Source organism: Leucopleurus acutus (assembly GCF_964270905.1).
Source record: "Leucopleurus acutus genome assembly, chromosome: 15".
NCBI classification, from domain to species: domain Eukaryota; kingdom Metazoa; phylum Chordata; class Mammalia; order Artiodactyla; family Delphinidae; genus Leucopleurus; species Leucopleurus acutus.
This window is the reverse complement of record NC_139157.1, coordinates 12,521,406-12,542,850: the sequence shown is the minus strand read 5'-3', so window position 1 is coordinate 12,542,850 and position 21,445 is coordinate 12,521,406. Positions and strand designations below refer to the sequence as shown.

General features: G+C 43.0%; 1 protein-coding gene across 4 annotated transcripts in view; it reads right to left on the bottom strand.

Moving 5' to 3' along the window:
• The window catches only part of CNKSR3 (CNKSR family member 3), a 101,779-nt gene extending 96,219 nt beyond the window's left edge, over nt 1-5,560 (bottom strand). For 2 of the 4 annotated variants that reach the window (XM_082855281.1, XM_082855280.1), the window contains exon 1: nt 5,037-5,560. Coding sequence is in view for 3 of the 4 variants with exons in the window: in XM_082855280.1 (XP_082711406.1) it covers nt 5,037-5,088 (52 nt within the window). In the remaining variant the exon portion in view is untranslated. The remainder of the gene's footprint in view (nt 1-5,036) is intronic. The other 2 variants (XM_082855282.1, XM_082855279.1) reach the window with 2 other exon arrangements.
• Nucleotides 5,561-21,445: the final 15,885 nt, after the last annotated feature.

Sequence of the window (21,445 nt, the reverse complement as noted above, 5' to 3'; positions counted from 1 at the left end):
AAATACCTCAATGAATGTTTTTCTATTATTATGATTAAGAAAACTCTGTGGCTGGAGTCCAGGAGACAGAACTGGCAAGAAATTGGAATGAAGAAAAGAGTTCTTGACCTATAGCCAAATGGTGGACCTACAACTGCCAAAAGAAACGACCTCCCTTTTTCAGCGACCCTCGTGGCTAAAGGAAGAAGGACAACCTAACTGGAATCAGAATGACAAAAAGAACTGGCCTTTGACCAGGCACGAACAAGATCTCTACAGTTAACGTGAGAACTCCAGCTCCTCTGTGACCAGATAGTGAGACACTTTAAAACTGCTGACCTGCCACATGTTACAGACACATCAGGAGAAAAGCAGTGCCCAAGGCCAGATATAGAGAATGAGCAGATGTCCCGAGCACACGCTCAGACCTCAAACAAGAAAGCTCCCTTTCCTCTTGGTTGGTGATGGGGAAACATTAACCACACTGGCAGCACCAGAAGGTGGCCAGAGATACTTCTGTTCTGGGACTAAAGCTGGTGTTATAGATGTGCTCCCCCAACAACAAACACACTTATTTCGAGACTGTCCGTCGCAGACCGATCAATGACCAAGGGCTGGACGGACGGGGCTGCAGGGACAAACCAGTAACCGTTCCTCCTTGCTGAAGACACTCCCCCAATGGCCTGAAAGCAGAAACACAACTTGGGACGCGGCATTTTACGATGCAACTTCTAATATTTAAATCAAGCTTAGAATGATTTGGCTTTAAGCCAGACTCTTTCCAACTTTTCCCATTATTACAAGGAACTCCAGATGTGAATTTTTTAATTTAATTCTTTACCATAAAGTTGCAATTAACTGTTGTCAATGAAACATCTTTGTAAATGAAATGAGCATATTAAATATAACAAGAAAAAAAAATCAGGCTTAGAGACGAAGACCTCATAATCAGCTTAAGGTTCTGACCTAAGAAAAAGTAACAGGGATGAAAATACAACACTATTTCTAAAATACGGCGGACCCATGGGCTTGAGGGAAGTGGGAAATTGCGACATGTGTCCTACTTTGAGAGCTGATCTATGAGTATCAGGACACGTAAATTACCGTATGTCAGACACTACTGGCTGCCTACCAATATCTATTCTCCCCCTCTTCCTTATTGAATAAACTCCAAATTTTTTTCAAGGCCACAGTGTACGAAACTTTAAAAAAAAACAACAGTGACCAGCTTCCCTTGTGGCATGAGGTAATCACGTGACAGTTGTAGCAACTACGATGTGAGCCAAGGCATTTGATGGAACCTCTAGGAGAGCTCTTTGAAGGGGAAGACTTGGCTACCACCAGCGTTTTGTCTCCTCTGGGTCTCCTTTCTCCAGCCTGGAACAAGAATATGATCCTGCTGGTGGAGCATCCATCCTGCACTGAGGCGTTTGGTATAAAGGGTTCAGCCCCCTGCTCAGGATGGCTGAACACGATGACAGAAGGAGCCTGGAGTCCTGATGGCGCCACGGAAACCCCACACAATCCTGAACTCCCTATTTCCAGACTTCTTTTCCAAGGAAAACTCAAAACTCTCATTTGGAGAGTCCACCAAAAACTGGGTTTTCTGTTTTATGCAGCTGACCCTATTCTTGCCTGATACAAGTTCATCTGCTTTGCAGAAGCCTTCACCAAATCATTTGGAAGGCAAGGTGTCATCAAACTATGAATTAATTTGATTAACAAATAACTTTCCTGACATATACGGAATAGGGAGAATAAGACACACATATAGCGAACGACTCTCCTCCACTAACACGTGATCTGTAACTCATCACAGGGATCCTGATGGTCTCTTCATCAATGTGGTGAAGGTGCTGAGCGTCCTCTGGGGGTGACCCTGGGAAGAACCTCCCAAGAAGATGGAAGGAAATGAAGCCAAACTGTCTGGGGTCAAACGGTGCTCTGTCACTTCGTGGCTGTGTGACGCTGGTCAGAGTACTTAACCTTCCTGTGCCTCGGTGTGCTCAAGTGCAAAATGGGAATGATAGTTCCTACCTCAAAGCGTGTTTACGCCTTGAAATGAGCTCACACTTGTACAATGCTTAGACCTGCGCTAACACGCACTGAGGATCTACTAATATTATAACACTGGTGTTGACAGAGCTAGTGATTAATATAAATAAAAATTATAATAATAATAAATACTACTACTAATAAAAGCCAGATGAATTACTTCATTCTGTAGACAGCAACCTTTTTCCTAATATATGCATCTGCCTAACAACATCAACATGAGAGCAAGTTGGAAATTGTGGCCGGATTTAGACAGTTTTAAGTCTAAGGCTTTCTACAGTGGTCACGATCACCACTGCCACACTCACGCGATGCCAAGAGTGGCAATCTACAAGAAGAGCTACTTATCAGTAGGATGTATTTATAAAATGGGGGTTGGGCAGGGAGGTTAGCAAAGACAGCTAAAAATAGTTCTACCAGCAAACAAGTTTGCATAAGCCAATAGTTCATGAAAAAGTCAATATTTTCACATCATGACTATGAGAAATATTCAAGTAATGTGTTACCCAATTTGGGAGAATGTAGCCTCTCGTCTAAGAGTTCACCACACACTTCCTCCTTTTATCTTCTCTAGATTCTAACACAAAAAGTATCCAGGTCATTCTATGAGGCTGTACTTAAGGGTCCAAAAGGGCACATGAATTTTGTATAAAGTTGCCACGTACTACCCACAGGTATTTAACCTAATCAGTATCCAATGCTCCAGACACCAAGATACTGAACCACCCATAATTCCTCTTTCAGGTCAGTAGAAAACTTTCCCTGGGTGAAAGTAATCTCAACTAAGTCACAATGTCAAGGCACGGGATACCAAAAACAGTTTAATCTGCTCTGACTTAAATGCTAAACAAACATAACAGGATGTGAATTTATGCTTCTCTTCTCCCAATCCCAAGAGGGACCAAAAAAAAAAAAAAAAGACACAAATCTTGAGGGTGTGAAGATCTCACTCCATAATCTCCCTGTTTGCCTGTTACTGGTTTTCTGGTTGTACCTTATCAACTAGGCTGGCAGCAGCTCAGAAAAGCCAAAGAGTGATAAATTGTAACCCTTTCTTTTACTCAGGAGCAGTACTGTCCAGTACAAATATAACGTGAGCTGCAAAAGTCAGCGCCTGTGTAATTTTAAATTTTTTCGGAGCCACCTTTCAGAAGGTAAAAATAAATAGGTGAAGTTAATTTTAGTAATAAACTTTATTTACCCCAATATATTAAAATATTATCATTTCAACATGTAATAAGTATAAAAATCTAGCAATGAGATAGTTTATATGCTGTTTTTCACACGAGTGTGTATTTTACACTTACAGCACATGGCAATTTGGACCAGCCATATTTCAAGGGCCCAAGAGCCACTTGTGGTCTGGTTACCATTTTGGACAAAGCAGCTGTTGAGGTCAAAAACCGCTGAAGTCATCAGTTTCTTAGTTTGCTTCTATGACGGATACACTGGTAAAATAGATCAACCAACTCAGACTGGGCAAGTCGCTAGACAGGGGACCTAGTAGTATCTTGAATGGGGGAACACACCCCATTTCAAAATAGGATCTGGGTCTTCATAGCTTTTTTAAGTTTATGTTTCGTATCAAGCGTGACATTGCTGTTTACACATTACTCAGTGTACAAGTACTTGGTGTTTTCATGTTTGTTTTAAATAAGAGCCCAGGAAATTTTGGTCCCTGGGCAAACCTCTTCTCAGGAGCGATGTACCCTGTCCCTTCTCCCAAAGGAGCAGGAAATGGTCAGACATGCCCCGCTGACAGGTGCCATGCCTCCCATACATCTGGGACATCCCATTCCACGTGGTCTGTGTGTACTACGCAGGCATGAGAAATGAGATACAGAGATGACCAGTGTTTGTGATGCCGCAGCCATGGGTGAGACAGTTAGAAAGACAACCTGATCTTACCAGTGTTACCTACCTCTCAGGCTTACTGAAGACCAAGGGCAATAACAGAGAGAGAGCTCTTAGCAAACCGTAAAGTGCTATACAATTCTAGTTATTATTATTGAGAAAGGACACCATTCCTCTCACCTGGAAGAGCAGATAGAAGAAAGTAAAAAATAAAAAAAAAATAGTAACTTGAAACAGAGATGCTGAGCTGGGAGAGGGGTAAGGAACCCATTAAAACACTAGCTGTTCTTGGAGGGCTTGTGCTCTTGGAAGGGTTCAAAGAGGCTTGAGGAACCTCCGTCACTTCTCCCTCGAAATCTTGGCAGGTACTTAAAAGTAACCGTGACAGCTCAGGGTCCAAGCTTCCACCCACCCCTGCTCCAGCACTCGCTGCCTGTCCAACCAACCCCCTGCTTTTCCTCATTCCAAATGACGGCATAACTCAGGGAAAAGGTTCCAAAACAGTTAGACTTCTTCTTTCCCGGGTTTAAATATGGCCTAAAAATGCGGCGCCACCGGGGGTACTGGCGCCTTCCCGGAGCGAAAGTCGCCGAGTCCCGGGGAGTCTGGCTCAAGGCTCGTCGCCGGCGCGAATGCCTCAGTGTTGATTCTTGCGCTGCCCTCTCTCCCTCTCCGACAAAAACAGGCTCGCCGAGCCGCCGGGGTCTCCCTTTACCTGTCCAACCGCCTCGTCACGCCTGCGAACTGCTCTGGGCAGGCGGCGTTGACGACGTCCGAGGGGAGTCACCCACACAAAGGCGCCTTGTGCCTCTGCGCTCCGGGACAGGCAGCCCGGGCGCCGGGAAGGGCAGGGAGGGCGCCCCGCGTCCGAGATCCGCACCCCCGACCCCCATCCTCCATCAGAGGCCACCCCTACTCCGCCTCAGGTTTAAAGACGGGCCTCTCCTCGTCTTGCCACCACCACTCGCACCCCCGAAAGCAGGCACAAGAGCTAGGGGCGCACAAGCCACTGGGATGAAGTTTGCATTGTCACCGCGCTGCGCTCTCAACGCCTCTCGCCTGCAGGAAGGGCTGAGCACCCCCTACCTCAGCTCCCCGCCAGCCAATGCCCGGGGTCGGAGACGCCGGGCCCCCCCAGGCTCGCTCACCTCTAGTCCAGTCCACCACTTGTTTGGGGCTCCACTTGGTCACGGGCTCCATGGTGGATGACTGGGCACCCAGCGGGGCTGGAGTCGGCGGTAAAGTCCTGCTGCCCGCGCCCGTTGCCCCCTTCCCGGGAGGGCGCGCCCCGCGGCTGGTCTCCGCGCCCGAGCGCCCCGTCAAGGCTGCATGACTGCCGCGGTCAGCGGGACATCCCAGCGCGGCTCAGCCCGGGAGGCGCGGCCCCTCCTCCAGCTGCCACCGTCCAGCTGCAGCTCCTCCTCCCGCGGCCGCCGCGGCCGGGACCCCGGGCACAGCTGCTGCTCCTGGGCGACGGCAGCTGCCGAGCCTCGGGGCCGTGAGCCCAGATCCCCCGGCCTCGGCTCCGAGCGGGACTCTCCCGGCCCTGCTGCTCCCCGCCGCCCCTCTGAGCCTCCGGCCGGGACCGCTGCCTCCGGTTCTCGGGCCGCGCGCTCCGCTCCCCCTCCAGCTCCTCCTCTGGGCTGCGAGCTCTCCCGGGTCCCCGCTCCTCGCGCGCCGCCGTCCGGAGTCTTCCCGCCCGCAGGTCCCACCTCCTGCGCCTCCCTCGCGGGCTGCACCGGGGCGGGGAGGAACGCAGGGCGAGCGCGCTCGGGTTACAAAGTTCCAGCTCCAGGCTGCGCGCTCGGAATAAAAGAAGGGGCGGGGCCGGACACCCAGCGAAACTCGTGGGAGGGGGCGGGGCCGCCCAGCCAGCCGACTCCGGTTACTTTCCCTCTCTCAGCGGGTCTCCGCACACTCGCAGTGGCCCGGGCCGGACTTTCTTTCTCAGGGGCGGGTTGTAGATACCCGTGCATCCTGCAGAGCCCGTCGGCTTTGGTGAGGCCCGGGTCCTATTGGTAGCTGTACAGGCTGGCTGTGAGCAACAGTGCACTAAAGAAAGTAATAATAAAATCAAAACTAAAGTGAGACCTGCACGTTCTGTTCGTTTTAAGTGCTGTGGGTCAATACAGCTATGCGATTAAGCCCTCCTGCTTTTAAATTGCTTAAGGGAAAATTATTTTATTTTATTTATATTTTGGATGACATTGTGACCATCTAATTCACTTCTTTTTAAATTTATTTTACTGAAGTATAGTTGATTTACCATGTGTTAACTTCTGCTGTATAGCAAAGTGATTCAGTTATACATATACATTCGTTTTCATATCCTTTCCCGTTACGGTTTATCACAGGACACTGAATACAATTCCCTGTGCTATACAGTAGGACCTTGTTTATCCATTCTCTATACAACAGTTTGCATCTGCTAATCCCAAACTCCCAATCCATCCCTCTCCCACCTCCCCTCCCCCTTGGCGACCCGTTCTCTATGTCTGTAACTCACTTCTCTTTTAATGCTACTGCGATATTTCAACTTCGCAACTAAGATGAATCATAATAAACTGGTAGCTTTTAGCGTTCTATATTGCCATACTGTAATTTCATATTTGCAAAGTGAGCTAATGCTCATTTGAATTAGTCATCAATCGTGAAGGGAAAGTTGTTAGCCAGCTCCAAAAATAAAAGATACTGTGTGCAGTTTCAGCAACTGACAGAAGGGCCCTTTTACTTTCAGGGGCTCAATCTGGGTCCAGAGTTAACCCCGAACCGGGGGAAAATCCTAAATTTGAAAACCTACCTCTCCTCCTTCAAGCCTCACTTCACCCCCTCCTCTCCAGCCCCAGTGCGCTCTACCTCCCACTCACAGATGCTCTGGGACTTAGTGATTCTCACCTTCCATTGCGTTATTTATTTACATCTTCCCCTTGGAGACTGTTAACCCCTGGGAGGCAGAACTTACCTGATATTATATAGAGCTTTTTCTCCTCTCCCTCTTCCTACCACCTAGCTGGTGCCACCTAGCAGGGAGTCAAAGGTGCGGTTGGTATTTATTCTTTCATTTAACATATATCTGGATGCCTCCTGTGTGCCAGCCACTTCATTCATGAAATATCTGTTGAATTAGTATGATATGGACTATTTATACAGGTCAACTGGGATGCACCTGTTGGAAGGATGGCTAGCAGAAGGCCTAAGCATCTGTTGCATAGTGTGATGATCTGGAGTACCCAAGAAGAAGAAACCTACTTTAAAAAGTGAAACATCGGACTCACCTTCCATGCAACTCATCTACAGCAGAGGAGCCACAACAACACAAAGACATGCAGTTATCAAAGCCAATAATTTTTTTGCTGTCGTTTTTTGAGCAAGAGTTGCTGGTTGACTAGGAAACTTGGTAAAGGCAGTGACAAAATTCCAGATGGCGTAGTTGTCCTTCAAAAGAGAAATGACTTTTAAAACTTAATAACATCAATTGTTAACCGTCTTTTCTTTATGGCAGCAAGTAGGGAGCATCTTAACATCTGTCACTGGATTCACTGGAAAATGTAACCCATCTTACCCACACCTTTAGTTACAGCAATCACTGTATTTTGTATCATCTTTAATGATGATTAGTGTGACCACATAATTTATCTCCAAACCAAGATATTCCTGAATCTGAAAGGGGATTTATCAATACTTACACTGGAATAACATGAATAGATTGAGCCATATGGTCCCTGTAACTATGAAGAAACAGTCAACTGTTAATGATTTTGCCACAGAATTTTACTTGATATTTTCATGACGTTTTCAAATTCATTTGCATTCATCATTACCAGAGAGTTAAAAGCTAAAATTCTGAGAGTCAAACAAGAGTTTGCAAAATTTCACTGCACTCAGTCAACACACTATCTGTATGTTGATGACAAATACATCATTGCTGAAGGGGAAGGCCATGCTAAGATCTCCAACCCAGAAGACCAATTAACTATCTAAATGAATTAGCATTCTGTTTACACCTTAAGTCTTGAAGGCTAATTACTACCTAAATAAGGCCTTCTACCTTAATTACAGCTGTTAGCACGTGAAAGTTTGAGGGAGGCCTTCTGGTCTGAAATGCAAACTTGAAGACATCCAATGTCACTAATGGCAGATAATAAAGGCAGAATCTTAGGTAAATAGCTTTGGAAATTAAAGTGGATACAAAATGATCATTGACGAATGTGCTTATTTTTCTTCTCTGCTAGCTATCATCTTTGCCATCCTATTACATTGTATATGCATGTGCATTACCAAATGACAGCCAGGCCGTCTTCCCGAGAAGCAGAATTCCTCCTGGGCAGCCTGATGTTTTACCACAATCCCTGACACAGAACAAAGAGCTGAAGAAATCCATTTTTTTTTTAATTGAATTGAATTTGTAGAACTGATACTAGAGCCCAGGTTCCCTAGATTTCTCTTTTCAGCACCTTTATTTTTCTGACTTGGGGTTGCACATTTAGGTCATTTATTTATTCTGTACTTGTAAGGCACTAAACTAGGCACGGGGAGGGTTCAGAAACAAATGCCAAGTCGCCTTTGTAGATCAAAGATATCATGTGATTTTCAGAGGGTGGATTTTCTTCTTTGGTCTTTAATCAGAGGAAAGTACCCTGCTAGACCCAGGTGGAGAGTTCTAAGGATCAATGTGATATCAACATTTTGAGCCAGTCCATATTTTATTAATTTTTTGAGAACTAGGAATGGAGCATTTTGAATTCGTAGTTATTACCATACTTTGTTTGATAAACACAAAAGGAGCAAAATAAGCAAACTTTTAAATAAATTAATCTGTAAAGACCCAGGCTCCTTCCCCAGTTCAAAACAATGTTTTCCAGAATGAGAGAATAAATGAAAAAACGGAGCTGCTCCAAATAATCTACTTTATCTCACAACCTATGATCTTTCTCTTTTTTTTTTTTTTTTTTTTGCGGTACACGGGCCTCTCACCGTTGTGGCCTCTCCCGTTGCGGAGCAAAGGCTCTGGACGCGCAGGCTCAGCGGCCATGGCTCACGGGCCCAGCCACTCCACGGCATGTGGGATCTTCCCGGACCGGGGCACGAACCCACGTCCCCTGCATTAGCAGGCGGACTCTCAACCACTGCGCCACCAGGGAATCCCAATCTTTCTCTTGATTATCACTTTTTTCCCATCACATTGCTTTTTAACTCTTTTCAGAACATTCAAAATTACTTAACATTCTGTGCACATATTGTCTCGTGTATGTCTCTTATGCCATCTTTTATCTTGAAAGATCCCAAACAATTCTTCAAAATGCTGCCTGGGAAATATCCTACTTGGTTTGCGTTAAGCATTCTTATCTGTGACATTACCTCACTGCAAAGTCATCAGGTAAGTAAATTATCCAGGCTGTTGATGATCTTGTCTTTCATTCAATTCCATTTGGTCTGAATTCTTCACACCATAGTCATGTCATTATCTTCCTAAATATGCCAGGTCCTCTATCAGATAATTCAGGTGGGAAAGTCCTCCAACTTTTTTTTGGTTTTTTTTTAAGTCTCACAGGGGCTGCTGTACGTATTCAAATTCTTCTGATCAGTTATATTAATTGTCCTCCTAACAGTAGGAAAGCTGATATTTGGCTTTCTTTTACTGAGCCCTATTTGTAACTCAGAGATCGTGATTGGATAAATGTTCAAAAACCTCACCTATTTTAAATCAGACTTGGAGAAGTTGATGACGCTTTTCTTGCACAAAAGAGAAGCATTTGACACCGTTAAATCCTCTTTTCCAGGATTTATAGCTGTATTTTTGAAGAGTTGTTATATGAGGCCATACCCGGAAAAGAAGTTGAGCTTCTTTATGTGCAACTGTTAAAGTAGCTAACAGGGGAGCGTGCTATAGACCAAAAAGAAACAATCAATCCTACTCATTCCCCCACAGATTTATGCTGCCTTTCCTTCCAGCTATCAAGTTGCGGAGTGTCCAGAAAGAACCAAATTCCATTTGCACCAGTGGCTCTTACAGTTTCAGTTTAACATTGTGGGGCTCAGCATCTCTGAACAAGTAAATCTAATGCCAAGAGTTTCAGACCCAATGACTTCTGTTTCAAACATAAGTTCCATGTTGATAATGACACACAAAAGCTCAGGGTGAAAAAAGATTAATGTTTGTCATGCTAAACCTAAAACTATAAATTAGGCCAAGTAAAAATATTTTTTAATTTTTTAATTTAAGTATAGTTGATTTATAATGTTTCAGGTGTACAGCAAAGTGATTTAGTTATACACACACACACACATATATGTATATATGTGTGTGTGTGTATATATATATGTATATATATGTATGTATATATATTTTTTTCTTTTTCAGATTCTTTTCCATTCTAGGTTATTACAAGATTTTGAATATAGTTCCCTGTGCTATACAGTAGGTCCTTATTTTTTATCCATTTTATATATAGCAGTGTGTATCTATTAATCCCAAATTCCTAATTTATGCCTCCCCCCAACCCTGCCTTCCCCTTTGGTAACCGTAAGTTTGTTTTCTATGTCTCTGAGTCTCTGTTTTGTAAATAAGTTCATTTGTATCATTTTTTAGATTCCACATATAAGTGATATCACATGGTATTTTTCTATCTGTATCTGATTTACTTCACTTAGTATGATAATCTCTAGGTCCATCCATGTTGCTACAAATGGCATTATTTCATTCTTTTTTATGGCTATGCAATATTCCATTGTACATATGTACCACATCTTCCTTATCCATTCATCTGTTGATGGACATTTATGTTGTTTCCATGTCTTGGCTATTGTAAATAGTGCTGCTTAGAACTTTGGGGTGTATGTATCTTTTCTAATTAGAGCTTTGGTCTTTTCTGGGTATATGCCCAGGAGTGGGATGGCTGGATCATATGGTGACACTATTTTTACTTTTTTAAGGAACCTCCATATTGTTCTCCATAGTAAACCAAGTACACTTTTAACATTAGAAATAAAAAACAGATTTGAGGGTCATAAACACACTAAGCCACAATTTTACAAAATTCTCTAAAGTGTTAACAAGAAGAATGTAAAAATAATTTGTTTACTATTTTGTATTTTCCTAATTTGACATTGGCATAACAGAGATATTTTATAATGCCACTTCAGATCAAATAGGAATATTTGTGGTCCAGTGGCTAAGACTCCATGCTCCCAATTCAGGGGAGCCCAGGTTCAATTCCTGATCGGAGAACTAGATCCCACATGCTGCAACTAAGAGTTCACATGCCACAACTAAAGATTCTGCACGTCGCAACAAAGATCCCACATGCCACAACTAAAGACCTGGCACAGCCAAATAAATAAATAAATATTTTAAAAAGAAAAAGAAATATAAATTCAAGTGCTCCAGACTGTAATTAAGCACTTTAATGAACTTTGAGTTCAGTCTAAAGGATGCTTGGCTCTTTCATTACATAGTTACACTTGCACACAGAAGAGGAAACTTTCTTCTAGTTGTAACCTATCAAGGGTATTTAAATTCTGCAGCCCCTGCTATTCAACACACCCACATTTTCACTAAAAGCACGTTTACGCCTCCCATTTGGGATCCTTAGAAATGTGAGCCTGTAACAGGAGCCTATTCCTTAATTTTCCACAACAGTCCCTTGTACTTGGAAATACTGTAATCATTGGGGATGGGGGAACGGTGGAAAGAAAAAGAACATATTAGAAAAGCAGGAAGTATTTCAGTCTACTTCGGCATCAAAAGGGAAAGGATGAAAGTTAACACCAATCAGTGTTTTCCCAGAGGAAGTCAGATGATTCCACAGGATTTTAAGAGCACTCCCAAAGGTCTAATTGAACAGGAAAACTCACACTTGCTGCCTAAAAGTCAGCAAAATGGTTGTTAAAACCCACAACCAACTAACTCACAAATGCTAGCCACAGTAATTGTTTTACAGTAATCATTTTACAGTATGCATTCCACTCTGGAAAAAAAACTCCCAGATCAAATCTCTTTTTCCATTTGCATTCTATATAAGTTTTGCTTTGAGTTACAGAGGAATGGGGTTGTATTCGTTCCTTTTCCGCATTGTTTTCCTTCTCCTGGGCTTAGTCCCAGTAAAACAACTGTGGGGTGAGGGTGTGGGGGATTCCAGGAGCTGGAGGAACCTCAGTTCAGGGGCCAACAGAAAGCTCTTCGGTGGTTGAGCTCGTGCTACCTGGGTCCTAGGAAATCCTTGGTGCTGGGAGGAATGAAACAAAGGGGGGACCTGCATAACACCAGGGAGGCAAACCAGCAGGCCTCACCTCTGTCCTGCTCCAAATAATGTCCCCTGTGGATGCCACACAGTCACCAGCCAGGTGGAGCAGGAGATAAGAATAGGAGAAATACGATGCTGGCCTCACCTGCGAGGACCCAGGCAACATGGTCAAGGAGGCCAAGTCTGCCTCCTGTAACACCTCTGCTCCCAGGGCCTCCTCCCCCTTTGTGTCCATGTCTTGTGGTTAGACAACTTCATCTCTACTAAGATTCTGGCCTAAGATGGTTCCTTTCTCAGAGAATTCATCTTGAAGGGAAACTCTCTGAGATCCCAGCTGACTTTATGATCCCAATCCTGAAGCAGTCTACAACCAGCCCTGTAACCTTGAGAAAACCAGCTTCTTTGGGGCTATATATTGAGGATTTAGGTCTAAAGGAACTCTGAAGATCCATCTAGCTTCAAAATTCCCTTTTCTGGGACTTCCCTAGTGGTACAACGGTTAAGAATCCGCCTGCCAATGCAGGGGACACGGGTTCAATCCCTGGTCCGGGAAGATTCCACATGCCACAGAGCAACTAAGCCCGTGTGCCACAACTACTGAGCCTGCGCTCTAGAGCCTGCAAGCCACAACTACTGAGCCTATGCTCTAGAGCCTGCACACCACAACTACTGAGCCCACGTGCCTAGAGCCTGTGCTCCGCAACAAGAGAAGCCACTGCAATGAGAAGCCTGCACACCGCAACGAAGAGTAGCCCCCGCTTGTCCAACTAGAGGAAGCCCACGTGCAGCAATGAAGACCCAACGCAGCCAAAAATAAATAAATAAAATAAATAAATTTATTTTTTTAAAAAATTCTCTTTTCTAATGCTGCAGTATCAGTTGTTGAGGGCAGACCCGGGGGAAGGCTGTTTTGCATGAGGGACCTGAGCCCTTCCTTTCTGACTACTGTAAATCTGCAGGACTCACCATGGTTGTGTAAACTGACTTGCTGACATTGGCTTTGAAAGCAGGACATGGAATAATGATAAGAGGAGAAAACAGAGATTCAGTGTTCTGTGTATTGTTTATAGATTTTAACACAGAGTGGAGATATGCAATTTGTCAGAATGAAGTTTTGCCATTTGTGAGAAGCTATGAATAATGTAATGATAGCAAATCACACTTTGGTTGTCAAACCAAGGGTCTCACTTCTGTCAGTATCAAAACAAAATAAACAAAAATATTAAATGCACAGAGAAGTACTTATTACTATTGCTAGTCATCAGATGCCACCTCTGACTCCTCTGGAGGGTCTGGCTCCCCAAGAAAGAAATGTCACCTGGTGTGAAGGGAGCTGCCCCAATTTCATTTAGGACCCAAACCACTGTCTCACTTCCTGTCCCCTTCACCCTGCCTTCTTCCCAGTCCAAGAGGTCTCATAGGCAAACACTGTTTGAATTATAATTTCAATGTTGTTTTTTTTTTTTTTACAATTCTTATTCTATTTAATTCTGTGGCTCTTGGTCTTTTTTTTTTTTTTCCTACCCCTCAGATGAAAACATATCCACAAAACAACCTCTAATTAAATTACTGTTTTACCAAATGTAAAAATCCAAAATCAGTGGTTCGGTTTTTCCAGAAAAAAATGTACTGGAAGTTTCTAGAACTAGCTCTGACCACATCCCTTCACCAAGTAATGATTCACCAAATCATTTCATCTCTCTGGGGTCAGAACCAAACCATCTACAAAGTCTCTCCCAGCTCTGTGTCATCATAAATTTAACCATTGCAACGCTGCCTAACAATGGTTAAACATCAGCATAAATACATTTGAGGAGTGCCTCCTCCTACCCAAAAGAATTCCCAGATCCAAGCATGGCTTTAATCAGAACTTGATTTCTTTTTTAGTCTTCATTTCACTCTCACTGTGTAAAATAGTATGCCTTTCCGAGACAACAAGCTTCCATCCTTGTCTGTACAACTAGAAATGTCTCAGATACTCAAGACGCTAAACTCCCACGAATGCAGGCGGAGAAAAATACCTCTCCTGCTCCCCCTTCCCCTTTAACACCTGACTCCATCCACAGCTTCCTCTATTTAGGGCAGGATCTAGGAGTAGGAATAAAATCTCCACATAAATGACAAGGTCTGAAATTTGATCATCTTTTATATGTTTTTTTCTTATTTCTCCTTCTGACAGCACTTGTTTCCATTGTTATTTGTTGTAAAAGTGGGAACAATTCAAAGAATGGTGCTATTTTCAGTTACTAATTAATCCACTAAGAAACTTAAAAGCATTCTTCCCTTCTGAGAAAGGAGGCCTTATACAGTTGACAAGAGTCCTTTATCTTTAAAGGTCCAAAGGTTAAATCATTGTCAATCTCCAGTAGAGCTGCCGTACTTTTAAAGATTCACTAAAGGCTTCCCATGGAAGACTGTCCAAAGGGGAAGTCCAGTCGTGGAGAAAAGTTAAGTTTGAGGAATTCCAAATTTATCATTTCAGTCATTAAGAGATAAGCCCTGGAACTGTCATCATACATGAGCCACAAAGGGGAGCCTCTCATCTATTCTAGTCAAATGTACAAATATTATAGCCAAGTAGCCAAAGAATTATCCTTCACCCACATTTCTCTATATGTTATTTCTATCTTCTGAACAGCCGTACACGATCTCTCACCAGCTTTCTAAGCTAAGGTGGAGCTGACTGCAATTTTAAATGGTCATCCCATTGTACAGCATTTATGTGCAGACAGGCTTAAGTGGATTCCACACAGGAGCTACGTTTCTGTAGACTTTAGATGCCCCACCAAAAGTAACTTATTTGAGAACCAAAGGGGATTTTATTTTACCCCTGGGCCATGAAATTCCATTCTCCCAGTCACTTAGACAATTCATGTTCAATACAAACATGAAGTAATATAAATAATCTTGAATTCATCAACTAATCCCAGAAATGAAAAAAAAAAATCTCAAATAGTTTCATCTATGGAACCCTAAACAATGTTGATAGCATTGTAGCAAAGCAACCAAAGCAGGAAGAAAAGAGTAAGAAGAAACCTAAATTTTCAATGATTCTGTGTCCAAAAGTAACACTAAAAAGCAATTAAAAAAAAAAGCTGCAAAATAAGGCATAACAAGGCATTATATACTAACAAACAGTGAGTATAAAACAAGGTATAATTCATTGTGAAATATCTCTGAAACATACCATTTAATTTGCTTAATTTGCTCTTAAATGTATCTAAGTAATTATGGTGGTTTTTTTTTACAATGTGCAAATTCTTTGATACCACACCTTCGAAAGGCAGACTCTAAATTCTCCTCTCCTAGAGTGAGTGACTCTCTTCTAACAGAATATGGCAGAGGTGAAGATAAGTGATTTGGAGACCAAGGCTTACAGGACATGTGGCTTCTGCCTCTTGCTCTTGGATCACTCTCTGGGGTGGTGGGGGGGAAGCCAGCCTCCATGTTGTGGGCACCCCAAGCAGCCATGCAGAGAGGTCCAGGTGGGGAATAACTGAGGCCTCCTGCCAAAGACCAGCACCAACTTGCCAACCCTGGGAGTCAGCTTCCTTGAAAGGAATCCTTCAAACCCAGTCCACCCTCAGAAAACTCCAGCCCTGGCCAGCATCTTGATTCCAACCTCATGAGAGACCCTGAGCTGAACCATTAGCTAGGCCGATCCTGGATCCCTGACTCATGGAAAGTAGGTGAGATAATAGGCATTTATTTAGTAGCTAAATTGGGGGTTTAGCTCTGCAGCACTAGGTAACTAAAGAGAATATTTGAACCACTTTTACATTAAGATTTCTTTCACATAAATATACGTCACTATCTCAAACATTATTAATTTTTCCATTGTCAAACCCATTTCAATAGAATGTAAGCTGCCTGAAAGCAGAAAATTCCTGTTTTGTGCTGTGCATTTACAGTGAAAAACAGTGCATGGCACAGAGTGGGTGCTCAATAAATATTTCTTAAGTGTATGACTCACTTGATGAATTTGTTGTAATCTCTATCAGATGAAGGGTTCAGGTTAAAAAGAAGTTTTCAACTACTGTTTCATCAGTAGTAAACGAAATAAAGTTCAGCAAGGGGGCTAAGTGGTAATAATATTTATAGTAAAGGTGGAATAACCTTTCTAATGTTAAGATAATTTTCATTAGATAGATATAATATCTGTGAAATTTGTTGGCAAAAGGAAGAGGCTCAACTGGAGATAAATTTTATAATCTCTCCACGTAGTGTTAACAAACAAATAAGTATGAGAAGAGAATCAATTAAAAAAATACAGGGCTCCCCTGGTGGCGCAGTGGTTGAGAGTCCGCCTGCCGATGCAGGGGACGCAGGTTCGTGCCCCGGTCGGGGAAGATCCCACATGCCCTGGAGCGGCTGGGCCCGTAAGCCATGGCCGCTGAGCCTGCGCGTCCGGAGCCTGTGCTCTGCAACGGGAGAGGCCACAGCAGTGAGAGACCCGCGTACCGCAAAAAAAAAAAAAAAAAGAATTAGCAGATGAAGCTCAGATTCTTGTGAAGTGACCATCAAGGATCAAACCCGAATGATGGGATGGGATGCATGCAGTAAGTAATCATATGGATATTAAGTTAAGTAGGAAGTGAGTAATGCATTCAGGGCAGGAACATACACAGAATCAAAACCAGAGGAGCCGGAACTTAAAAATTTATCCTAGCTAAGAGAATAATCAAGAAATAAAAATTTTACTAAAAATAGATGATTTCGGGCTTCCCTGGTGGCGCAGTGGTTGAGAGTCCGCCTGCCGATTCAGGGGACGCGGGTTCGTGCCCCGGTCCGGGAGGATCCCACATGCCGCGGAGCGGCTGGGCCCGTGAGCCATGGCCGCTGGGCCTGCGCGTCCGGAGCCTGTGCTCCGCGGCGGGAGGGGCCGCGGCAGTGAGAGGCCCGCGTACAGGGAAAAAAAAAAAAAAATAGATGATTCCAAATCCAATATATGAATGACAGGGCAGAATGAAGCACGTTCAAGCATAAAAAGGGCAAAAAGCCAGTTCAGACTGGCTGGCCTAGAGCTAGGGATTCTGCCGTAAAGGAAACATGGACCTATGAGCCAGGCCCAGGTTAAGTTTGACCAAGGACATGTGTGAAGCATAAGATGTATGATTATGCACAAACAATACTCGGCAGAAAGATGAGAAGATGCAGTCAAAAACTGATAGACTAATCTGGACTTTTTAACAACCCCTCAAAGAGCACATCATGATTGCAAGTTCATTGCCATAGTTGTCTAATGAAACTTCAAATCACCCAATAACAGGAAAATTAAAGAATGATTAGTGACTTTCAAAATAAGCCTTTGATTCCTAAAGTGATGATAATTATGATTAGCAATAATAAGTAAAACACACGCTTCTATGGGCCAAGAACAAGATATTATTTTACTTTCTCATCTAATACAGTAATCTTATGAGGTAGATACTAGCAATAACTTCAATTTACAGGTTAAAAAAAATGGGTAAGAAAGAGGTCAAGGGACTTCCCTGGTGGTGCAGTGGTTAAGAATCCGCCTGCCAATGCAGGGGACACGGGTTAGAGCCCTGGTCCGGGAAGATCCCACATGCCACGGAGCAGCTAAGCCTGTGTGCCACAACTAATGAGCCTGCATACCTAGAGCCTGTGCTCCACAGCAAGAGAAGCCACTGTAATGAGAAGCCCACGCACCACAATGAAGAGTAGCCCCCACTCACCTCAACTAGAGAAAGCCCACCTGCAGCAACGAAGACCCAACGCAGCCAAAAATAACTTAATTTTAAAAAAAGATGTTATTCTAAAAAAAATTATTTTCATGATAAAACGAAGTTATTTGCCTTTTTTGCAGTAGAGTTTTCCAGAAACTACATGATGTGTGATATTGCAACAGACTGAAGCAGAAACAGATATGAGAATTCAGCTGTCTTCTATTAAAGCAGATATTGAAGACATTTGCAAAAATGTAAAACAATGCCATTCTCATAAAATTCTTTTGGTTTGGTATTTTTTTATTAAAAAAATGTTACTTCTGTTAAGATTATTATTGCTATTTTAAATGAATTATAGATAAATATTTTGCAACTTTCTTAGTTTTAATTTCTATTACGGGTAAACATTGGTAGATATACCCCAGAAAAACCCACATAAGAATTCTCTGGGGTTGTTTGATAGTATGAAAGATCCTGAGACTAAAAAGTTTGAGAACCACTGATTTGGTCATTTACAGATCTGCTGGTACATTATAAGTAACATAAACCTGTCTCTACTCATAGAAAAATGATCTGAACATGGAATTCAAAAGGCAAGAGTAAAAAGCAAAAGTCCATAAGAGCAACTGTTCCCCAGCTGCTAAGAGTGGGCTGAGAATATCTTGCCATATAAAAACAACAGATTTTTTAATCTCATTTAAAAATTAAATGAACCTCTTTTCTTATTTTAAAATTAGAAAAGAGTAGGATTAGCAGGGAAGCAGTTCAATATTTAATACTCTGTGGTAGAATATTTTATAGGTGACATTAAAACAACAGAACTCAGCTATTCCAAGAGAAAGAAAGCTTCCTAAGATGTCTCATAGAAGCAATATTTGATGACAGATGTCAGCAAGTTGAAGGATTTTTATGGTCCCTTCAAATTCATTATAAACAGAATGTGATAATATGACTAGAATGAAGACTGTAGGACGCAATTTCCAAAAATAGGATAGTTTTATTTTCAGTTTTTCAAAATTGCAGCTAATACTTCTTGCTGAGATGAAAAAGTAGACCCTCCAAGGGCCCAGTTCCCTTTTGTGACAGTTCTCTCTCTTTTTTAAAAATTAATTAATTTATTTATTTATTTGGTTGCACCAGGTCTTAGTTGCAGTTCTCTGGCTCCTTAGTTGTGGCTCACTGGATCCTTAGTTGTGGCATGAGAACTCTTAGTTGCGGCATGCGTGTGGGAATCTAGCTCCCCGACTAGGGATCAAACCCGGGCCCCCTGCATTGGGAGCGCAGAGTCTTAGCCACTGCACCACCAGGGAAGTCCCTTGTGACAGTTCTTAACTGACTGCACAAAGATGAAGGTAAATTGAGGCCAGCCCAACAAAATGGGGAGTGGGAGAGACAAATCACTCTTCTTGGGCCCCCATCTTCCGTTTTCTTTCCCTTCACCTTCACAGCATCTCCTCTGAGTTCCCTGCTTCATGAGTCAGGGTTCTGGCTTGACCACCGGCTAACTATGGGATGGCTCATCTCCGAGCCTCAACTGACTTGTTTAAAAATGGGTATAATTGGGGCTTCCCTGGTGGCGCAGTGGTTGAGAGTCCGCCTGCCGATGCAGGGGACACGGGTTCGTGCCCCGGTCCGGGAAGATCCCACGTGCTGCGGAGCGGCTGGGCCCGTGGGCCATGGCCGCTGAGCCTGCGCGTCCGGAGCCTGTGCTCCGCAACGGGAGAGGCCACAACAATGAGAGGCCCGTGTACCAAAAAAAAAAAAAAAAAAGGGGGGGTATAATTGAAATTTGCTAAGAGAGTAGAACTTAAGTGTTCTCACCAAGGGGGGAGAAAAAAGATAAACATGTGAGGTGATGGACATGTTCATTAACCAAATAGGGGGAATCCTTTCACAATATATGCACGTATCAGATTACCGTGATATACAGTTTAAGTATCTTACAATTTTATACGTCAATTATAACTCAATGAAGCTGAAATTTAAAAATTATTTTTTAAATGGGAATGATAATAATGCCTACCACACAGGGTTACTGGAGTAAAGTGAGAACATCTTTTAAAATTATATAGCTCCAAACACAATAGGCATGGTATAATTATTAACCTACTAAAGTTCACATCCATGTAGAATACTCACACTAGGCGTGCCCCATGTGAGTACTGAAGGGGAGCCAGGTTACAAGTCTGTGGCTTCGGGTCAGGGTGGGAGGTGATGCTGAGAGGAGGGTTGACACGGTGCTTGCGACAGGCCCTCGTCTTCCTTCCTCTTCCTTCCTGCCACGTCTCCTTCAGCACATGTGATCACAATTCAAGGATTCTGGGGAGTCAGCCCTTAATCTCAATGGATCCTTTTATTCTTATATGACTGTCCCTGAACTTCAGCCTCCTGTCCCTTTTACATCGGACTGTTACCTTCTTACTCACCCTTTTACACTGGATTATTACCTTCTCGCTCAGCCACTGTGGAGTCCACAGCCCTCTGACCTCGTGCTCACCCCCTTGGCTCTGGGCGCAGGGAGCATGGTGTAAGGACCCCGTTGGTGTGAGTAGTGTGGGAAGACGGAGGAGGCTGGGCCAGGGTCCGAGTGCACAGACAGGACATTGGCTTGGGGATACAGGAGGGATGCCACAGAAGGCAAGGGGTCCCAGGTACTCTGTGAGCAAATGCAGTTGGATTTGGTGATGAGGATGACAGAAAGGAATGGTAGGTTTTACAGGGAATATTCTGAGCTGGTTACAGATACACCCAAGCAAAAAATTAAAAACCTGTGTTTTTTGTAAAAATAGAATAATTATTATAGCAATTTATATAAAATGCTGAACATTTCTGCTTAATTACCATGCATCTCTGTGACAATTATGTTCACTACTAGGCATGTGTGAGTGTACCTGTATTGTTTTCTTTGACAACAATAGCACACAGCTGCATCTGGGTGTTCACAGGTCACCATGTGGTATGGTCATCAGTTAAAGGCCATAAAACACCACATGAGCCCGCAGGGCCGTCACAGAGGCAGCCATTTGTTAGTGTGCACGTGTGTGTGTGTGTGTGTGTGTGTGTGCCTCCTTCTCTGTGTCTTCCATCTTGAAGACTTGCCCACAATAACTGCATCTGGAGTAGTGATTTAAGAGTTCTTTTAATAGCAGCAGCAAACTAAAACATTCAAACAAAAAAGATCCCTGTGTGATTTTTTTAGCTAGAAAAGGATCTGGAGACACTGTCCTGATTTTTCATCCTCTATTCTTTCCCATTGAAATAAATGACTAATTGGCACAAATTAAATTTTATTTCTTTTTGGAGGGTATACGCTGACAAGTGACCTTATTACTTTTTGCAAATCATCTTCCAGGAAGAGAAAAAGCAGCGATGAGAAAGATTTTTCCCCTAATAATTTATTTGACAAGTTAAGAGCCAGGGGGAAATGCAAAAATAGATAAAATCCAGCCCTGATTTCAGAGGCATTGCAACATAGTACAAGGGTCAGACAGTCGTGGATACTATAACTGTGATATAAGGAGATGTTATGGTTTCCCATTTAGCAATGCACTAGGAAACTGCAAAACAAAAGGTTTTATATTTTCCTTAAAGTTTAAGGTTAAAGAAAAGAAAAGGAGGGCAAAA